The sequence below is a fragment of the Cryptotermes secundus genome, unplaced genomic scaffold (assembly GCF_002891405.2).
Source record: "Cryptotermes secundus unplaced genomic scaffold, Csec_1.0 scaffold1025, whole genome shotgun sequence".
Classification (NCBI taxonomy): Eukaryota; Metazoa; Arthropoda; class Insecta; order Blattodea; family Kalotermitidae; genus Cryptotermes; species Cryptotermes secundus.
The window spans coordinates 1912-16143 of NW_019730118.1; the positions used below are offsets into that span (position 1 = coordinate 1912).

Genomic DNA, 14232 nt, shown 5'->3' on the forward strand with positions numbered 1-14232 from the left:
GGACAGAAGAGGATACTGTCATGTGAAGGAGAAAGCTCTAGATCGCATTAAGTGGAGGAATTGTTTTGAAAGAGACTGTGGACCTGTCGTCTTGACAGATTACTGATGATGATGATGATCCTAATAGTAGGTGTGAAGTGCCATCCGTTTCTTTAACTAAAGCCATATAGGGTTGTACAATTTCTAACACTGTTACTCTTAGTAATAATATAATGTTCTGTGTATGCAACAGATTAACTTGTTTTATTATGTACATCAGTACACTGGGGATTTGGTTACATTTTAGCCTATGCAGACACTGCAGTATTGTCCCCTCCCCTTGACAACTTTTGTCACACAGGTTTCCTATTTGTGATGTCGCTTCTCTGCAGAAGATGGTACATCTAACTGTTGAGAATACTGTAAATTCAGAGGTTCTGAGCAGTTATTAAATTGAAGCACGCTGCAGAACTGTGGTGGCTTTAATGACCAGATGAAGTGCAGTTGTGCTGGTAGCTTGTGCATTGTGAGGATGTGATGGGGACAGTGAGACTTGAATCAGTGTATAATGGATGATGACATAACAGTGTAGTTAGGTTGTAAGGTACTGCCAACCATAATTTTTAAAAACAAACCCAAAAATCTCATCTTAAGAGGTTTGTATTATTAACAAGAAAACAAAAGCCTAACCTGACTGAGTTAAGTGATGTGCTAATTAAGTTTCTGAGGCAGATGGAATTATGTATTGAGATTTTGATGTTGACTTCCTCAGTCAGAATAACCAGAAAGCACAACATAATTCATTATGAAAAACCTGCAGTCTCACATTTTCAAACAGCAGCCCAAAATAGTGCAAGCAAAACAATTGATAATGACATAAATAACTATAGACACCATTCTGATTGCATTAAACCATTAGTGAATGGTTTTGTCAGGTGATGATGGCCAAGTAAGTCATGTATAATGAAGACCAAACAGAAACTTGTGTTACGTGAAATGTAATAATTAATTAATAAATGAAGATACTGTCACATGGTTTAAATTTTACCTTAGCAATGAAAAATTGGAGTCTACATGCAGTATCTCAGATCTGGAGAAAAAATAAAATTCCTTAAACAGTGGTGTCAGATCTTTGAAGCAAGTTTTCCACAAGGGAAAAAATATTCAGTCAAATCAGAAGTGAGTGGTTAACCAAAAGAATTTTTTTTTCCTTGGCACTACAGCCCCAGTGGGCCTAGGCCTACCTCCATGAACTTCTCCGTTCACAACCGAAAAAATTAGTTCACTGAAGACATAAGGGGGATATGGTAGGGTTAGCAATAATCCACAAGTGAAAGATGCAGAGATGCAACCAAACAACTTCTCATGTTGATTTCTGCATTTTATTGCTCTCCTTGTGACATGTGAGTGTTATGTTGGCAACTCTCAAATACTGAAATATAATATTAGAGTTGGCAACATCATGGTAAACAATTTAAGAACTAGGTTATGTCTTGATACCTAAGTGATGTTTACTATGATGTGTAACTACAGTTACGTGTGTAACAACAGTATCTTTATATTGTTATGTGTTACTATGGTTGTAAGCCTGTATGTGTATATAAGGCGTACTTCTGTATCAAATTTCGGAGTCTTAATAAAGCAGGAGTAGAGCGAACACTGATTCTCACTTATCATTCGATCCACATGGAAGTAACAAAAATAACAGTGAGAAGTATATTATTGTGTCTAGTTGAATGACGAACGTACCTGCCAGCACGTTCGAAGGCAAGAAATGCTGTGTCAGATAAGCTGCTCAGTTTGTGGAACTGATTTGAAACAAAACATTCGATCTCTTGTTGAACAGAGAGAAGGAAACTTTTTTTATATACTCTATTCTGTCAGTTTAGTGCTTTGGCAGTACGTTACTAGGTCGAATCAGTTTACAGATAGGAACAAGTCAAATAACTGCCAATTAAATTTTCAAGATAACTCGGTCACCTAAAACTAATAGCTTCTTTGGATATTATGAAAGGTGTAGCAAAGTTATAAAGATCTGCTCATCTTTAATTAGTATACCAGTAACGTACCTCTATAAGCGGCCTCCATAGTCTAGGGGTAACATTCCCACCTCATGACTCAAGGTACGCGGGTTCAAACCCGGCAGAGGTCATGGAATTTTTAAGGGCGGAAAAATTCAGGGAACAAGTCCTCCGGGAGGGACTTTAAGCTGTGGGTCCCGTGTCGTAGCTTTACAGCACCTAAAAGAACCTCATGTCTCAAGGAGACCTCTGAGCCAAATTGAAGGACATTTCCCGCCCAACAATAGTCTCTAACGCGTCTGGTAGATGGGGGAAGCATCTAGATACCGCTGAGCCAGTAGAGGCCGAACTCGCTGGCTGAGTCGGGACTGATGGCACGCACCGGTACCGGTAGGGTATAGAGACCAGTAGAATATCACAGGGGGACGTACAATAGATCAAACTGGTCGCGGTGCATGGGGAAACCCACCCCCTCCAATAATAATAATAATAATAATAATAAGGTACCTCTATAGTTTCCAGGCAGCTCATGTGGTCAGTCATAAAACTCCCATGCAAGTTGGATGATGTGTTACACTGACAGGCCAATTTCTGTATTACCTGTGTTTTCCAGAACATTTGAGAAAGTTATGTAGAAATGGGTAAATCACTAAGGTACAATATCATTTTAATTAATGAACATTCTGGTTTTGGAAATAATGTGTTTCCTAATGAAGGTGCATTTAATCTTATTAAAGTACTGAAAAGCTAAAATAGCAGAATTTGTTTTACGGATGTGTTCTGTGACCTTGCGAAGGCTTTTTATCCAAGTCATTTGCAGTATACTGCAAAGTGATTCCATTATGGGTTATATGGAAATGCAGGCGAATGTTTTGAAATTTTGGAAACAGAATATGGAGATAACACTTGCACTGATTTGGATAAAGTATAGGATGGAAACGTACAAGGCTCAGCATTTGGTCCTCTCATTTTTCTAGCTTATATTAATGACCTTATGCCCACTATGCAATATCTCAAAACCTACTGTCTCTGCTCATATTTGAATAGTAAAATGTTAGAATCAAAATTGTAGCCAGTGCTCGGAGGAATCAAAATTATAGCCAGTGCTCGGAGGAGTGAGTTGTATAGTGGATTGTTTAAGAGGCTTTGTATACTAACACTTGCCTGTACATGTATATTTACTGTAATGATATTTGTAGTTCATAACTATGAAAGTTTTTGTAAAATTTTCTGGTACATGAAGTCAGCACCAGGGACATACCAAACTACTACTCCTGAAATATATCAAACAGGTGTATACAATACAGGAATTAAAATGTATAACCAGTTTAGAGTAAAAGTAAAAAAAAAGCTATAGATATCCCTGTCACAAGCGATGGAGGCCCATGGGGTTGTGAGACGTCAAGGCTCCCACTTGTTGTAGAATGTCGGCTTACATATGACGGTGAGGTTGTCAGCCTCATGAACTGGCCGCCCTTTACACCCCAGGAAGATTCCTGGTACTCATTTCTGTTAGAGGCTGGGTAAGTGCCAGGGCCATAGTGCATCTGGAAGGATTAGGTCAATTGAAAAATCCAGAACAGGTTCACAGTAAGAATTAAAAGACAATCCACATATAGTAGATGTTTTCAGTAGGCATTATAAGAATTTTTTTTGTCATGCGCCTCTTTTGTTTATGAGTTTGTGAACTTAACAGCATATTAATTATCTAAAGAACCATAAGACTTATTGTGGAATAATTATAAGGAATTTATTGTTTATGTAATGATTGTCATGTGTCGTCTAATGTTTAATTTATATATTAATTTATATTGATCCAGGTTGAGTTGTTGCAACAGTCTTCCACATAGTCACTATGTTATTCACGTCAGTATCTTTAAAGCAAGGTAACCTGTATAGCTGAATATTAGTATTGTTACATTAGCAGTGTTATAATTTGAAAATATTTTAATCTGATTATAGAAAAACATGCAGGGTAGTGCATTGGGTCTAGATGGGCTTCAGCTGTCAGCCTTAGCTAAAGCATCAGTCATAAGCAAAGATGTAACTGAGGTTACGATTGGTCCAGATTGCAAGCGTGCTAGTTGCAGTGATGTCGACAACAGGAGTGAAAAAATATATGAGCTGGATGAAAGAAATTATGTGCCTGTGGAGGATGAGTCCTCCATTAAAAGCCATGCTCGGAATATTGAGAGGGAAGATAAGTCTTCACGATGCCTTATGAAACTAATGTACGAGTTAAACCGGCAGCGGCAAATGGGAGTGAAGGATTTAATGAACAGGCGTTTCCTGGAAATGGAAAAGGATTCTCAGATTCGTCAATTGGAGGTGCAAAGAAAATACCAGTACCTCACGTATGAGATCAAGGCAAAGGTGGACCATGAAGAGCAGCTGGTTCTACGTCAGTTGCATGAAGACGAGATTCTTGCAAGCCAGAGACAACAGCAGCTGGCCCAAGAACACAGACAGCATGCCCAGGTATGACAGAAGTTTTGTAAAAAAAAAACTCAAATGTAAAAATAGGTAAAACTTATATAGCACTAGTGTAGTATCTGTTTCTAGGGACCTATCAGCAAGCACATGCACAAGTGCAAAAATGTTGTTTCCATGAAGATGGATGAGCACTGTATCTGTTGTGAACAAAACAGTAATAAAGATCAGATGTAATAGTATTAATTTTTTAGGGATGTGGAGTGAAGTAGATATGACACATTTCATTGTGCTGTCTTACCATTTTCTGAACGGACTGGGATAAGCCATGTGAGAATCTCAGGATTCTGGTCAGACTTTTTATCACATGCATAGGTTTAGTCTCTCAGTTAAAATAATTTCTTTTGTATCTTCAGCCCTTTCACACATTTATCTCCTTTCTTCCATATTCCTTTCCCATCTCTTTCATTTGTTTATCCTATCATCATTCCTCTTCCTCCCATGCTACATACACATATTATATCATTTCATTGTTTTCCCCAGGGATGGTGTTCTCTGTGAGTGTAAACACATCAAATTGGTTTTGTCCTATTTCTTTATTTTGAAAAAGTAAAAGGAGGCTTATGGTATCACCTTGCTGTCTGTATGTTCCTTCCTAACCCTGCTTCTAGGCAATGGCTCATTATGCCAGGCGCATGTTGAGGTGCAAGCAGCACAGTGCAGGTTTCTGTGATCCTGTAAGATATGGATGCAACCGCACAAGTTGATGCGCAGAGCAGGGTGAAGCAGGAACTGTGTCTTACTGCTCTGCTATATGCAGTGTTCAATAAACAGATTCCTGCTCGTAGTTGACCCTGTGCAAGGAAGATGATTGAAGAACTACCAATCGAAGCTGTGCGCCGAAGGAAGATTTTGTATGATGTCTTCTGGGATGTGGCACCATGTAGATGTGGTGTTAACCGACGTTTCGGAGGAATGTATCGCCTCCATCTTCAGGGTAGAAGGAAAAATAAGAATCTGCAAGCGAAGAGACTGAGAACCGGCACAAGCAGACTAGTGTTGGAAATAAACACAGCTGTGTGAGACCAGTGAAGGGAAGGAGGGGGGCAAGTCTACATGGGAAATAATTGGAGTTGGAGGGGGGAAGGGGCTGGAAACAGAAGCAGGGTTTTGTATAAGACATGGTGTCGGGGGAGAGAAAGGCAAGGTTAAAGGGAGGGCACTAACCCTTAAACTGGGGGGTTGCTATGTTAGTCGGTCATGGCCTGTGTAGCCTTGTGGATCTGGTGTCGTGTCCCGGGGCCTTTTTAGGTAACAGATGAGAGGCTTCCATGACTTGCTGCGTCAAAAACCCCACCTCCCTGTTCATATTTTTGGGATGGAGTTTGATCTCAATGGGTTCCCTAATGATGCAATCCATATATCAGGTCTTGGTGGCGATGATGGAGGTATTCTGAAGCTGAATGCGGTGTCCCAGATCGATGCTGTGTTCAGCTACGGCTGACTTGTCCAGATGTTTGAGACGGATGTGCCGCTGATGCTCCTTCAACCTCATGACCACAGAGCGGCCTGTCTGCCCAGTATAGACCTTGCCGCACTCGCATGGGATGCTGTATACACCCAGTGTCCTTAGTCCCAGGCTATCTTCGACCGGCCAGAGGAAACTGGATAATTTGTTTGGAGGCAGACCCACTGCTTTGATGTTATGCTGGGACAGCACTCTGCTGATACGGTTGAATATAGTACCAACATAGGGGACGAAGGCGACTGAGCCCGGTTTATCTTCAGGCCGGCTCATGTTGGGCCGACGGTTGAGAACTCTGTGGATCTGCCGGTTGTTGTATCCGTTCTTTCTGAATAGATCCCCCAGGAGCACCAACTCTGCATGTAGGCTGTCTTGATCACAAAGAGCTCTAGTCCTGTGCACCAATGTGGAAAGTGCAGCTGCTTGTTGGAAGGGTGGTGCATCCCACCACCACCCTTCCAACAAGCAGCTGCACTTTCCACTTCTCACTGGTGACTTCTCAAGAAGGGCTCAGCTCCATGAAAATAGTTAGTTAGTAGATAATTTTCTAGCAGTTAAATTTGCCTGAATTGGACCCTTTGTAGGTTTGGTCTTTTTCTTGATTTTGCACACTCTCTCCAAGTGAATGCTGGCAAAGTACACTTTCCAATTCATCATTCTAAATCATCCTCTCATTCAACATCACACCCTGAAAAGTGCAGCTAAGAGGTAATTGATAAATAAAAAGTGAATCAATCTATATAGAAGTCATGAGTTGTTACTGCAGTTGTATCATTTCCTAATGGTATTTAGAAGTACAGCTTTTCTCTTACAGCGTATGAATGAATGGAACGAAAAGCTGAAGGAAGAAGAGAAGAGACAGAAGGAGGCAGAGGAGGATGAGAGGAAAAGGATGAAGGAAAAGAAGATTCAGCTTGACAAGCTATATCAGTATCAAGTAGCGTACCGGACTAAATACGAAGAGATTGTGGAAACAGCAAAGTATGTTTCACATATTACAGTATAAGAAGTTATTCTATTGGTTAGAAATTTTTATTCATGATGAAAGTAAAAGCATATTTTAATTTGGAAATGCTTGTAACTATTCAGTTCAGAATCTTTTATTATCCTATGTCCTATTTGAAAACTTAAAGGATTAAAGTAAAATAGAAGGTGAAGGTAAAGTCCCTGTGTTTAATTAATTAAACACCATGCTACGAAAGTTGAGGAATGGAGGTATAACTCCACTGTTCTTAACTGTGGAACTAGATGGAGGAGGGTGGTCAGCTTTCACTTGAGAAAATACTGTAGGTGCATATGGAGGATAATATTAAAATGTATTGTGACATGTTGCGCAATGGAGGACAACCCCTCCCTACCCAGCAGCGAGGTGGCAGCTCTGGCCACGGTGACGTGGCGGGTGAGTCAGCGCTCCGTCCCCCCCCTCAGTACTGTGACATGGCACGCGACACTGCTGTCGACACGGCGTCAGGCAACAGCGGTACTCATTACATAAAAGGTAAAAACTGCGACTATATAAGGGAACTACACAGCCGCTGAAGGCAGTTAAAAGTGTATCAGCCGCCGAAGTGAGTTCTCCAGTCAGCAGTGAACGAGTTAGTGTGTGATCAGGAGTGACACAGTTGGAGTCTAGCAGCAGTCGCGGAAAGAAGAACCTGACGCATGTGTAATTGTGTAATTGGGAGTGTGTAATATAGAGAGACTTGTATAGCTCCCGTACTGTGAATACATGTAGACTACTGAGAACAGTGTGAACAGATTATTGCGAATAGGGTTATAAAGTGTGAAACCCCACAACAGTGTTATAATCAATTGTAGCCGATACCTGTAGGTTGTTAAATAAACCAATTAACAATCCGAACGGCGTCTTCAGTAACAAAACACGTTACAGTATCTTAGAAAATATGATGTGAAGGGGTTGGCTGGATTCAGCTGGCTGAGGATAAGGTCCAGTATTGGGCTTTCATCAGTATGCTATCAGAGTTTATGTTGCATAAAAGTGGGATACTAACTTCTGATCATCTGTGTAGCTCTTACCTTCTGAAGGAAGATCCATGCCAGCACAGTTGGGAGTCTTGTGTTATCAGCAATCTCTTGGTTCAGGCTACAGAGAGCATAGATTTTATGCAATAACTGGTTTTTGAGCTGACACATGATTTTATGATTTCACATGTGTTGAAATTAAGCTAGGGAAATGTTCTGCTGTTTAATGCTACATAGTGCGTTCCGTATATAATGCCTCCTATTTTTTTTGTGTTAATATGTAACATCTGAGCTGGATGTTGGTGGTGTTGTAGTAAAGGTTGAACCTTCCCGCCAATGTACTGTTAATTTAGTTGTCATGCGACAGATAGCGACAGCAGAGCAGTCTACCAAAATGGCGTCTGACATAGAAGTGCGTATGAAAGAGAAATGTGTTATTGAATTTCTCACTGCCGAACAAATTGTACCCATTGACATCCATCGACACTTGCTAAAGGTGTACGGAGACAATACAGTAGATGTCAGCACAGTGATTCGGTGGGTAGTGCGTTTCAACAGTGACGAAAGTGAAGTGCAGGACAAGCCGCGCCATGGGCATCCCTGCTCAGCTGCCACTCCTCACAATGAACAGCGCCTCATCTGAACATATCAGGAGATAACGACCAGGGACTGTCAATTCTGAATGCTACAAGACAACGCTGACTAAGCTGAAAGCCTGTATTTCCCGAGTCAGGCCAGAGAAGCAGACAACCTTTCGCTTGCAACACGATAATGCTAGACCCCATACCAGTTTGGCAACCACCACGCACATTGAAAAGTTTGGCTGGACTGTCCTACCACATCCACCTTATAGCCCTGGTTTAGCACCTTCAGACTTCCATCTCTTTGGGCCCAAGAAAGATGGACTACGTGGGGAACACTTTCCAGACAATGATGCTGTCATTGCAGCTGTAANAGCCTCTGCTGGCGCAGACTTACGAGCGTGGCATACAGGCTCTTGTTCATCGATGGCAAAAGTGCATAACGAATGGTGGTGATTATGTGGAAAAATAGCTGTAAGTAGCTGAAATCTTGCTCTATTTAACTGCGTTATTATGATTTCTATATCTGTTGTAGTTTTCTTAAAAAAAATAGGAGACATTATATACGGAATGCCCTTAGTATGAGTGCATTCAGGTTTGTGGCTGATGTTACAAGTTACCTTTGAAACCAGAACAACAGAGTTAGATATGAGGTTCAGTACACATTTGTGAGAGACAACAGCTGGTTTCTACTAGTATTTATATTCCTTCTAGTTGTATCATTTGTACACATAATGACAGACCTCCACCCCATAGGAACCGAAACTTATGTAGGACTGGCTAAAGTGGAAAAATTAATTTCCCTTTTACATTTAATATATATAACTTGAATTTATTAGAAGACCTACCATGTACATTTAGCAAATATCATATGTCATAGCATGTTAAAAAGTAAATATATTTGAACAGGGAATTCTGTTGTTATATTAGAAAATTTATTTTTGTGGCAGATTAAGAAATTAGTGATTACATCTCGGATAACTTTTCCTCCTTGGTTCTTCCAGGTATCCATTTCTGAATCTTACCCTCCATAGCATGTAATCGCAATATTTGGTTGGCTACTGAATTTATATAACATTGCTTTATTTCAGGCAGTGTAAAGACAAGCAAGCTTTTGTGGCAAAGGTTTCTTGTCATAATGCGAAACTGAAGAGCCTTAAGGAAGCCATGGATCAACTGATCACACAGTGCAAGGCAAGATTCTGTATTATTATTTTCTCACACTTTTAGCTATTTCCAGCTGTGTTTTATGTAACATTTTGTCTTTGTTATACAAATAATAGTTCCTATATCAACCAAGACAGTTCAATTAGTAAAATGGCTGACATGGGCCGGAAGAACTGAGGTTCAGTTCAGAGCAGGATTTGTCTCTTCACTACCATGTCCAAACCGACTTTGTAGCCAGTGCAGGCCAGAGAGAGTTTTCCGATAGCTAAAGGGACAGGAGCTTGAAGCTGACCATTCACCTCCAACTAATATTACACAATTAGTAAAGTTTTAAGATTAAGGTCATCTGTGATATGACACCATGTAGTTTGGTAGATAACTATGAACATTTTATATAAACGTGATGCCTTCTTCTTCTGTCCTGAAGATGGGGGCAACAGGTTTCTCCTGAACATTGGTACTTGTCTACCAAACTGCATAGCACTGCATCCTATCCCAACTGTCATTAGAACGTAAAACCTCATATACTGTAGTAGTTTTATATGCATTTTATTATTTTCTAATTGTAAACCTTTTATTTATTATGAACTGGGATTAATTTAATTTTCAGATTGGTGAAGTGAACGATTTAGACCTCGAAACTGCTTCTACAATTGTACAGCAGCTTGAAGAAATCTTAGGAGTCATACGTGAAGAATGTCGTAAGTTACAGATCTTTAATTGTGGAATATCTTTATATTTGATTGATGCCAATTCCTTACTATTTCCTTCCTTTATGCCTTGCTTGGATGATGCTGGTATTAGGTGGGTGATGTCCCAGGTCAAGGCATCAGCCCAGTGTATGGTAGATTTCATCAACTGAAGGCAGGGTTTATGAGAGTCCGATGTCATATTTCTGAAGAGCATGTTGTACACTAGTTCTAAGAATGAATGCAACCAGAAGAACATGACTATACCTTTATAAGGGTAATAACACATTGATGACAAGTAGGGAAATAATAGAGCTCAAGCAGAATTTCTGTCATCATTGCAGTTGCCATCTAGCCAAGTGTGGCTTCTGTCAGATTTTGGAACACCTCTGTTAAATACTTAACTGAATGTTAATGGTTCTGGTCCATGCAGATGAATGCTGATGAATATAAATTTGGTATTGCTCAATGAATCACATCTGGCTGATAGTGGTGTTGATAATCCAATGCACTTGTAGGGTCACGCTGAAGGTATTTAACCCCACCTTCACATGGGTTTCTGAATTCACCAAACTCTGGTTTTCCTTCAATACATATAAATCTTTTGCCTTTTACTAACTGCAGTGCACTTCCAACTGAATTAAAGAATGTTAAAAATTTTAATGTTTTTAAGAAGAAACTTAAGAATTATTTGTCGTGTAATGTCTTCTATTCTCTTCAAGAATTTTTTAATAATTGTTGACATGGACTGCTTGTTGATAAATCTGTCTGTATATTTTTATGCCTTCTTTGGAGTATTTATTATTATTAATTTTTGACGTAAACTGCTTGTTAATAAATCTGTCTATATGTTTAAAGTATTAATTCTTATGTCTTTTTTTTGGAGTATTTATTATTCTTAAATTAAGTTAAAAATGTATTGCTGTATTATAGTCATGAATCACTGTGTGAATGTTATGTTGTTTTTTTTTTGTTTTTTTTTTATACTTATTTTATTTTGATGTGATGTTGTTGATGTGTGACATGGCCAATAGTAATTCTCTACAGCTATGGATGAAATAAATAATAATAACAACAAACTTCACTGTCCCCTATAAACCTTCGGCACGGACCCCATACAAAACGCCTATACTGTAGACATGTTTACAGTTCTGTTGCCTAGCACTGGGCATGGAATGGACCACACTGGAAACAAGTCACGTGATTCCTAGCCAGTTACGTCTTTGGTGCGCTGACTGTTGCCTAGCAATGAGCAATAACATTTGTCCAGTGTGACACAGCTTCCATTGTTGCACGTTGGAACGTATTTACCAAGCTGTTGCCTAGAAACACTTTGAGCAAATCTGTTACAATATTATGACTTTAAAATCTTCACTACAGATGAATTAATTTTAAGTTAAATTAAGGTGGACATATCTGTTCTGCAAGAGGCCAGTATGGATTCTATCAGTTCAGGTGTTCATTTCAGTGGGTGTCTGACAACATGCGAATGTAGCACAGTTAGGAAGTATTTCTGATTCAATATTTATGAGACTGATTCATTTACTAGGTATTACTCCATTTATGATGTTAAGAATAGGCTTTTACTCAAGTGGCAATGTCATTGAACCATATAGGCGCATGATATTGGAGACCTCCCAGGTATTCACAGTCCACAAATTAATCACATTATCCATAATGGTCATATTTTGAAAGTGGCCTGTCTAATCATATCAGCCACCTGAAGTATTAGATTTGCTTTTAAATGGGTTAATATTTTTATGAGCTTCCTCTCTTTTTTTTTCCCCCGTTCTGAGACCATAATTACAAATGCATGAATTTATTCCAGAAAAGATTAATGAACAACCAGATAAAGAAGCAGTTGAGGCCAGTGCAGCGAAAGAAGAGCAGAAAGAACAGGCTACAGGGTCCTCTCAGTCCACACAGGCACTGACATCCAACAGAATGATTGAAGGCAAGCTTGCATTTATAATTGTTCTCTGGTTACCTTATGAATGATAGTGACTGAGGCACACATAAACGTCCCTTGCTTTCACTCCCTAACACAGGAGATGATCTACTGATTTGCATATTATACAGCCCTTGCCTGACACTATTCAGCCCTATACTTCATGTTATTTCTCCCAAGAAAAGATTATTTTACATTAGCTTTGCTTTGTCGTTCTCCATCCCCTCGTATTGCCAGCTGTCTGCATGTTACGTGGGTAAGCTGAAAAGTAATGCACACATGCTTGTAGAGTGCGAACAAAAACAAATAGCAAGATCGGGCAAAAAGTACATTAAAGTACAATTCTTAAGTTTCAAAAGCATATTTTTTTTTTCAACATAGTCACCGTTAAGGCTAACACATTTCTCCCAACGTGTAACAAGTTTTTTCATTCCGTCACTGAAAAATTCTTCCTTCTTTTCTCGAATCCAGGACTTGACAGCTGCCTTCACCTCATCGTCCGAGGTGTAATGATTACCCTTGAGGTCTCTCTTGAGTAGAGGAAAAAATAAAAATCGCAAGGCGCAAGATCGGGGGAATAAGGAGGGTGTGGAATCAGTTCAAACTTCAGGTTTCGCAGAGCCTCTTCAGTTGCGCGCGAGGTGTGTGGACGAGCATTGTCATGTTGCAAGATTATTGGCTCCAGGCTGCCTCTAACACGACAAACTTGACGCCGCAGGTGTTTTAGAGTCTGTATGTACTGAGAAGAATTTACCGTTGCACCTCGTTCCAGAAAATCGGTCACATAAACTCGGTGAGCATCCCAAAACACAGTCAAAAGAAGTTTTTTGGCGGATGGTCGTGTTTTGAACTTTTTCGCCTGAGGAAAAGACAGATGTCGATGTTCAGCGCTCTGGCTTTTCTCTTCCCGGTCGTAACGATGGACCCATGACTCATCCCCCATCACAATATTCAAAAGAAAGTCGTCTCCTTCATCACGGTAGCGCTGCAAAAGTTGCTCACAGCATTCCAATCGACGCTGTTTGTTCTCGTCTGTGAGACGGCGTGGTACCCATCATGCACAGATTTTACGGTATCCTAATTGTTCAATAATGAAGCTGACACATTCCTTGGATATTCCAATATGGTTTGCGATACGCTTTTGAGTGATTCGCCGGTCATTTTGAATCAAATCGTCGACAAGTTTGCAATGATTATCGTCTGTGGCAGTGATTGGACATCCGCTGCGTGTTTCATCAACAATTATGGCTTTTCCAGGCTCGCAACCACGAAATTTTATTACCCATTAATGTACAGTAGACCTATCAACAGCATTGTCACCATAAACAGCCTTTAAACCTGTGAATGCGTATTGAGGGTGAATGTTACTTCCACATGCCACCTGGCGCGCTTCTGAAGGTCATTTCGTTCGCGCTCTACAAGCATGTGTGCATTACTTTTCAGCGTACCTACATACATCTCAAGAAGCACGAAACTGATTTGCAACAAGTTTGATATCGAGAAGTTTTGCTGAAATTTGGTTAACTTTTTTTAGTGATAGCAGGTGCTTTACATGAACGCTTGTCGTTCTACACACATTTGTCTGGATATTTATTAAAATGAAAAATATTTTGAACAAACGTTAAAGATAAATGAAGCACATTTTGTACCATATATACTTTCTCTGTAAGTCTTATGATTTCCAAGATAATTAAAGAAAAGGGAGCAAACCTGCCAGAATTATTATGTTATACTCTATTGACACCATATTCAGTATAGCGACTGGCTATGGGCTGGACAACTGAGGGGTTGGAGTTTGAGTCCCAGTAGGACCAAGGATTTTCTCTTCCCCATGTTGTCCAGACCAGCTCTCAGGTCCACCCAACCTCCTGTCCAATGGGTCCTATGGCTGTTTCCCCCGGGGGGTAAA

At 39.9% G+C, this 14232-nt stretch overlaps 1 protein-coding gene across 1 annotated transcript in view; it reads left to right on the forward strand.

Annotated features, from left to right (window-relative positions):
- LOC111866282 (nucleoporin GLE1) overlaps positions 1–14232 on the forward strand; it is a 32477-nt gene that overhangs the window by 1896 nt on the left and 16349 nt on the right. The window contains exons 2-6 of the mRNA XM_023855084.2: positions 3963–4478; positions 6770–6936; positions 9611–9713; positions 10297–10387; positions 12204–12329. Coding sequence (XP_023710852.1) covers positions 3969–4478; positions 6770–6936; positions 9611–9713; positions 10297–10387; positions 12204–12329 — 997 coding nt within the window. The 5' untranslated portion in view covers positions 3963–3968. The remainder of the gene's footprint in view (positions 1–3962; positions 4479–6769; positions 6937–9610; positions 9714–10296; positions 10388–12203; positions 12330–14232) is intronic.